Source organism: Argopecten irradians, chromosome 5 (genome assembly GCF_041381155.1).
Source record: "Argopecten irradians isolate NY chromosome 5, Ai_NY, whole genome shotgun sequence".
NCBI lineage: Eukaryota > Metazoa > Mollusca > Bivalvia > Pectinida > Pectinidae > Argopecten > Argopecten irradians.
This window is the reverse complement of record NC_091138.1, coordinates 32346380-32354716: the sequence shown is the minus strand read 5'-3', so window position 1 is coordinate 32354716 and position 8337 is coordinate 32346380. Positions and strand designations below refer to the sequence as shown.

The following is an 8337-nucleotide window of genomic DNA, read 5'->3' as shown; positions in this document are numbered from 1 at the left end:
TAAAAGAGTTAAAACTCATTTATATACAAAATAAAATATAAAGTGGACAATCAGAACAGATTTTAACGATTTTGGTTTATTTTTTTCACTTAGTCTGCACTTACCCAAGTAATGGTAGTTATACAAACTACGAATCCACACTAGATATCAGCCCGGCTAGCTCAGTCGGTAGAGCACGAGACTCTTAATCTCGGGGTCGTGGGTTCGAGCCCCACGTTGGGCGATTTACTTTTTCATTTTTTCCCCCTCATACTTATTTTTTATTTTATGTATTATGTTTGATTTTCTTTCTTTTTATTATATCTATTGATTTAATCTTATTTATGAACTACAAGAAAAGGCAAATAATAATAATAGATAATTAAACATTTAAAAGAGTTGTCAACAAGTTTTTAACAAATTAATTATAAAATTTTGTTTAACATATCACCACTACTTAAAAAGCAATGTGAATGTAATTTTATATTTGTCTCCCTTAATACTTATAAAAACCAATCTATCAAAACATGCAATATCAAAAGTTAAGACTGTCACAAATACCTTTTATCGTTACAAGAGAGATAACTCTTGTATTCTTTTTTGCTAAAACTTGTTTTCGAAGTGCAAGGGATATAACTCTTCCATGTTTGTAACCGAAAGTCTATAGATTTCATAATGCAAGGGGTATAACTCTTCCGTGCTTATAGTCAATTTCAAGAAAAAAACAATACCTGATATTATTGTAAGGGAAATATAACTCTTCCATCCTTAACGATCATTCATTTTCGTGATACTCAATTTTAATATTTTGACAGTGACTAAATAACATGTATATTCTTATTTTCGTATAATATATTATTTTTTCTTCTTTTATTAATGGTCTAGGAGAGCTGAATAAATTCAATATGGTAAATATACATCTTTTCCCCACAAATTATTTGAAATCGTTTACTTCAATAGCGACATAAAATCACTATCTTCAAAAGGAAATTCAGAATTCGTTGCATTTTGTTATAAAGAGTTTTTATTTTTTCTATTGAATCACTTTTTCTTTTTTTTTAAACAAAAGCATTGCATTCATTTAAACATGGATGGTTTTTATCAACATTTAGATTTGTTATATACAATACACCATGCTTAGTTTGATTTTTAAATTGCAGATTTTTTTTAAAGACCTCGTCTCCTTCTTGTATACCATGTAGAGTATTTTTTTATTTTTTAAAAGCTTTGTATAAGTTGGCCCTTTTGGCCCCAAACCCATTTTTTTATATTACATGTGTTGTATGTTAAGATTTTTTTTAATTATTTCAGCTCACAATCTTATTAAAATCATCTATTTGTGGCTTCGTTTACTTAGTAATATGCTTGGTAACAGAAGCCATTGGAAAAATGGACAGATGATTTAAGTCAGATTGTGCAGCTCTAGTTGCCATTGCAAGCATACGAATTATGCATAAAAGTGAACTAAAAAAAATAAGATTTTGGCATATTTTTCGATAGTTTTATTTTTTTTTCAGTATATATATATATGCAATCTTAAATATATAATAAAAGATTTATTGGAATATTGAGGCACTATTGATACATATTCTGGAAATATTTAGCCAACAGTGTTCAATGAGTATGGATGTTGGGATGGTTGCCATAGTAAATAATGCAATATCGTATCAGGATCAATGCTATTTGAAATTTGATAATTTTATAACAAAGTAACGGGTTTGAACTTTTGACGGATTTGGGGCCAAATAGATCTACATATTGCATACATGATATTATAACCAGTATTTACATGTATATGAATATCTATAGAATAGCTTAGCCTCATGTCTTTTTTACATTTAAGAAATGCCAGATTATAACATTATTGTCAGAATAATTTCCAAATACCAAAACGCAAAAGTAATGTGTTTTTATTCTAACCAATTTCTTGTATATAGAATCGGTGATTGGAATCACATGATGCGCGGCGTTGAAGCAAGTTGTCATATAGCAAATATATCAAAATTAGACTTATGTTGAATGTAGAATTTTTCATACCCGAATTTTAAGAAATGACCTATTTGGTGGTCATTTGAAAAAAGGACATATCTTACATTTTGTAGCGAGGTTAGATTTCACTTTTATTTTAATTCAATATTTTTACTTAACTCGCCGGTGCGACAACAATTTTAGCCATATAAAGTTAATTGTGGCTGTAAATCTTTTGTAGATTCACTGAGATGAAAATGATAAGCATTTGAAATGTAACCTATTAGTTTTTCATTCTTACATTTTAGTGAAGATAAAGTAATTTGAATTTTTAGCAAAAATTGCTGAAAAATAACAATTTTTTGTAACGGGACCAAAAGTCAAGCACACTTTTTTTCTTTTGAATGATAAAATTTTACAAAAAGTTAGTCGTCAGATTTTTTTGTGTGAAACATCGAATCGGTCAAAAAACCTAAACAAAATACGAGGTATTTTCATCTTTATTTAGGGGGTAAGGATAACATATATACAGCTATTTTGATCAAAAAATGAGTTGACTGTGTGATATAATTATTTTCTTAAAATCAAACGTTGATTTGGTCAATTTTGCAAATATTCATACGTATCAGAAACAAATTTGCAAAATAATGCTTCAGTTTGTCGCGTGTATGCTCAAAACAATGAAATTCCGGTGAAATCACAACTTACGTCATCTTTGATTCATAAAACCTCAAAATCAAGCACATCATCATATTAGTTTTATTCAATTTTTGTAGGATTTCTTATTTTTAAAAATCGATATTTAGAAAAAAAATAGTTCGTCATCAGAAAAAAATGACTTTGCACCAGAACAGATCCTCCAACAAGTACAATTGGTCAAGGATTTATAAGTGAGATATGCATCCTTAAATTGGTTTAGTGTGATAGGAAACATTTCAACTATTAATACTCTCATCGTATTCAAATTTGAATATATTCTTATTACTTATTTCATTTTTTAGATTATGCTATTACATTAGAATACATGTAAAGTTCTGTGTCAATTTCATTACTTGATATGTCAATTTATTTGCATAATTACATATGTTATACCATTTACATCTTTGGCATAATAATATATCATAACTTATACAGGCATTAAACATCCACGATAAAGAATAGCTAATATACATATGTAGTTCTTCAACATTAGCATTATAAATGATTAATTAGGGGCCGTATCAATGGTCAATTCATTAATTTAGAAGAAGAAGAAGAAGAAGAAGAAGAAGAAGAAAAGAAGAAGAAGATGATGAAAGTTTGTCCTACAACTGCATGTAGATGTCTTGGAGTCTAAAGCATCCGCTGTATTATTTATCTTTTTGGAAAATTAACTTTTTATTAGTCTAACAGGTTTTCAAATGTATTTTGTATTACAATAAAAGTAGATTAATGTTATGTAAAAAAAATCCTAAAAAAAACCTTTTACTTATTTGCTAACAATCAGCAGAAAAAATAAATATGCAATTCACGATTTTCCTTTAAGGCATCCAAGCAACAAAAACACGTGCTTTTGTTTAAGTTTATATAGTAACTAAGCAACGTTTCACGAAACCGGGAAATTTGCAATGATATATGCGGTCGCACCTTGTACGCATGAGCAGAGGTGACGTTTGGGGAATTATGGGATCAAAAATACCGCCATTTTGTTTGTTTGGATGTCGCCAACATTGGTGAATGACAGTTCGATATGTAATAAGAAAAACAGACATACCTGCTTACACGAAGAATTTAGGTACAGTTTTCGAATGCCCATGATTTTACTGTTATTGCGGTATGCTGTCTAATTTAACCAAGGCCCAAGAAGTGTTTACTATTTGCAAAACGCAATGTAGAACCATAATTTTAGCCTAACAATCATAGAAATATGTCGATGTCATTGCAGAATTTAATGAAGATGTGCAAGCATCCCACTGATATGACCATGTGCAGGGCATTTATATATGACAGACAGCAAATATGATGATGACAGGAAGATATGTCAGGAAACCAGTACCGTTAGAAATGTAAGTTGACTTGGTTTATTTTGTACATGTAAGATCTTGGGCAATATATTGGCCAACCAAATCATCAAATGGTCATGGAGATTTCTGAATCTCAACCTGAATAAACTAGGTACGTGTTCTACATTTGTAGTGCGAGAGAAAATCTTCGCAATCAGACTATGGATGTCTGGTCCGAGGTTCAAAATTAGTAGCCGGCATGAACACAAACTGAAAGAACCAGCAGAAATCTTCACGACCAGACCACAGATGTCTGCATGGTCTGGGGTTCAAAGTTAGTCATTATGAGCATGAGCCAAATGAAACAATCAAATACTCTATCGATTGATTATGGGTTGCTTTAATTATCACTACAATGAAGTTTAATGTGATCCGGATCTGTTGCATTCTGCATCGCATTGTTTATAATATATACTCGTTCTGAAGTATCATATATTCTGGTATCCCCTTGTCAGGTGTTCAGAAACAGAGCTAAAAAATAAACAACCAGAAGGGGTTTGTACATGTATTAGTAACCTCAGAACACTAGCCGCTTAGTAGTCATGCAGATGGTCTATGGCACCGCCAATCAACCTGATTTAGAACTGCCATTCATTTACCATTTTTGAGCTACCTCAATGTTAGTCCCTGCCTGTTGATAATTGAGGTGTTAGATGATCGCAAAAGTTAACGAAAGGAGAAGGTACTTAAGACTCGAATATGGCCCCAAAATTAATTCTCCAGTAAAGAACAATAGATTTTGCCATATAACAGTTGAATACATTTGCTAGCACATTACATCCCGAAAATATCCCGCATGTGCCAATTCTGTTCACTATGACGTCATCAACATGCAGTTTCCCGCCATTTTTCACAATAATCCTTGAAAAATCATACTTTTTGAGTGGTTTTCTCTAAAAATGAATGTGGCCGCCTTTGTGGAGCAGAAAGAGATTTTCACACGTTGTGTATTGTGTATTTACGCATATCCATGCAAAATATAAAGTTGCTCCAAGGTGGCGGCCAAATCCATTTCAAGCCTTTTCTAACCTAAAGATGATGAATTTCTAGCAAAATTTGGCGAGAAGAGGAAAATCATCAATTTGATGATGTCATAGGTGGAGCACATCGTGTACATGGTTATAAAATTTTATGTTTTGATGAATAGCAAGTATGAGAGTATTTATTGATGTGAAATTGATGTGGATCAGAGTTAATATTTATTGGCCTGAAAAATTAAGGCCAAATACTGGTCCTATCATATCTATTCCTTTGTTGTTGTTCTTTTTAATTCTTACTGGCTGACTTTCTTTTTCCTAAAATCTCCCTTGATGCCATCCCAGTAAGGAACTGCTCAGGGTTTGTCTCTACTTAAGACATACTATAAATGTAGTTTAAAGTTTTTATTCCGTTAAGCACTCAACTTCGCTAGCCAAGGGTACAGTAGTTTAAGATACTGAACCCTTGGTAGATGTCTTGTAAACAGTAACGTTCCCACACTGCGCCACCTGCTGGATCGCTGCAGTTGCTGCCCCTTCCATTTACGTAATAAGCAACCAATGAAAAAGCTTGTATCATTGTTGTATGGGTTGGAAAATGGCAGCGCCCTTTGAGATGCACATGTTGTTTGCGACAGATTCATATTGCATAATTTGTTTAACATTGAGAAACAGAAACCACACACATATTATTTACTTTTCCAATTTGTTTGATAGGGATGTCACGGTTCATGTTTTTTCAGCTCGGTTCGGTTTCAACTTTTTTTGATCGGTTTTCGGTTTTTTCGGTTCGGTTCAGACAAATCTTAATTGAACACTTTTTAAGTCTATTTTCTATCAAAAACAAGTTTTGCTTTAGATTTAAAGATGGTATATCACTTCAACAAATGTTTTTTTTCTTTATCAAAATTTTACTTCTAATTAAAAACATATAATTAATTGCGTCCTGAAAAATAATCCACAGCACTATATCCTATATAGATTGAAGTTCTAAAAGTGCATGCAGCAAAGAAATTCATTAATTATTTTATATCATTTTGTGTCTTAATTAGACATATAACACGATTAAATACCAATTTTTGTTCAAATATTGAGTAATGAGTATCATTTATGATCTGTCAGCAGTGGAACATCTTTAAAAAACATAATTGAACATTTTTTTAACTCTTTCAGTACTTTTGACACATTAATCAGTCACATATTGACACATTAATCAGTCACAGTCTCGTATCCTTCATGATGCATTATTATGTGATGAGTGACATGTGAAAATCGTAAGTTTTACCGCAAATCAATACATCAGTATTATCTCAGAAAAAGTGTTTAAAAAGTATTATGCATTGGAATTATAATAGAGATAAACATTATTACGTACCAGGTGCATGTTCAATCGTAAAATGGTTTAATTCACGGAATATTGGCCGACGGAAACGGGATTGTTTACAATCGGCAACACAATGGCGGCTTGATTTAGCTGCCGATATTCTGCGGGATTGTTATCGAAAAAAATATAATAAAAAAATCATCAATTATATAATATCAAACAATAAGTGAAATATATCATTTAGATCTAATGTATGTGCAAAAAGATGTCCGCAGACAGCAAAAAACGATCTTCTGAATGACTGAACTTGCACACGTGTTACACATATATGTCGGTCAACAGGTGTATTTCTCGGGATTCTGACAAACCACTTCGCCGTATTTTCAATGAAATAATCTGCAATACAGTTTATACACCTAAATTACAGGTATTATAGGACAGTTATTTTTTTAATGAACCGAACCGAAACTAAGAATTATCGTACCGAACCAAACCGTACGGTTGAATTTTTCGGTTAACAGTATTTTCGGTTAACCGTGACACTCCTATTGTTTGAAGAGCACATATCCATGTACTTCATTTAGCTGGTCTAAAGCATCTAATAATTGAATAAATAGTAAATGACTCCACTAGGAGCTGTTGTTGACAGTCATGGTACGTTTCAATTTACAAATGTAGGTCACTACTATCACTTTGGTTCAGTTTTGTAGATACAAATGTAGGTCACTACTATCACTTCGGTTCAGTTTTGTAGACATATAAAAAGTGTGTTTTTATCGGTCGCCTGAACCTAGCTGCATCCAATCACTATTTGAAAGCAAGGAAATTCAATTTAACATTTAAGGATTTAAAGAGATGGGCATGCAACTGGTTTGGGAAATTGTTTTGCCCATTATCAAAACTTACTGCAGGAAGAGTTAACTGCTTGTCTATCATAAGAGGAAAACATGACTTTCCCGAACACTGACCTTAAGTTTTAGCTGATAAAGCCTTGTGTTGTTGCTAAAAATGTTTTGTAGGGTCTCTCAGGGGCCTATATTCGGCCCATTTCCCAATGAGATTTAGGCTAAAGTTTTCCATATTTCATGGTTTTTTCCCCAACCTGAAAATTGTGGCAAAGTCTCACGACTTTTGGGACTTTTCAATCAAACGCACCCAAAAATTGCGTTAATCAGTTACCGTTACGTTTTATTTAGGACAGAATACTTTTCTATTTATAAACCTTTTTTGTGTTTTTTTGTCGTACTGAATATGGACTAAATGAATCTTATGTCGATATGCGGATGATTTTTCCAAATGCACTCAGGGGCCTTTTCCTAATTTATCTAGAAAAAGCCTGATCAAACAAAACTTCAATGCAATGCTCATCACCAAAGTGCCTGCTCTATGTGTTGCTGAATTTGTACTCATGAATCGATCAGTTGATGAGGATTTTGCGTGTGAAAATATTGAAAAAAAAAATCCATTTTTGTTTTACATAATTCTTGTTTGAGACAATATATAGAATATTTAATTTCTGCCTAACAAAGACATATTTGATGTGTTATTGTAAACTTCCCAGTCTTATTCTTGTATAACTCAAAAAACCTATTTTACAAAGATGATATTGCTTTGTCAAGAATCATACATGTTAAATATACTACAATATAATGAATATTGTGCTTCACTCAAAACTCCTCTTATCACTTTTAAATCTCTTATTTACTTAGAAGTTAGCTTCTTTGTTCATATTCTTTGTAGCATCTTCTAACCGCCTGTCTGATTTGTGTATTTAATATACCCTGTTTGTGAAGCTTAATGATCCATACAAGTTTAGTGGGAGTTATTGCCCTTTGATAGTTTGAATGGTACAATAACTGGCCTTTAAATGATCTAGACCCACTTTGTTTCCCATTAATCTAGAATTTTGAGACTACTCTGTATGGTCTGATAAAGAGACTGACCAATTTGTCACTTGTTGGTGATCAATGGTCATTCTTTCTATCAATCTAGTCAGAGGTATATATCTGTATAACCATTAACTTGTTGAACTGTTTATCAGATTATT

The 8337-nt window shown here is 32.1% G+C and overlaps 1 protein-coding gene and 1 non-coding gene across 2 annotated transcripts in view; both read left to right on the top strand.

The window, feature by feature from the left end:
• The first annotated feature begins 150 nt into the window (after nt 1-150).
• Nucleotides 151-223, top strand: Trnak-cuu (transfer RNA lysine (anticodon CUU)). The gene has a single exon. It is a non-coding gene; the product is annotated as a tRNA-Lys (tRNA).
• A 3383-nt stretch (nt 224-3606) lies between these two features.
• Nucleotides 3607-8337, top strand: part of LOC138323561 (primary cilium assembly protein FAM149B1-like) — a 56231-nt gene continuing 51500 nt past the window's right edge. The window contains exons 1-2 of the mRNA XM_069268248.1: nt 3607-3721; nt 3872-3992. Of these exons, the coding sequence (XP_069124349.1) occupies nt 3946-3992 (47 nt within the window). The 5' untranslated portion in view covers nt 3607-3721; nt 3872-3945. The remainder of the gene's footprint in view (nt 3722-3871; nt 3993-8337) is intronic.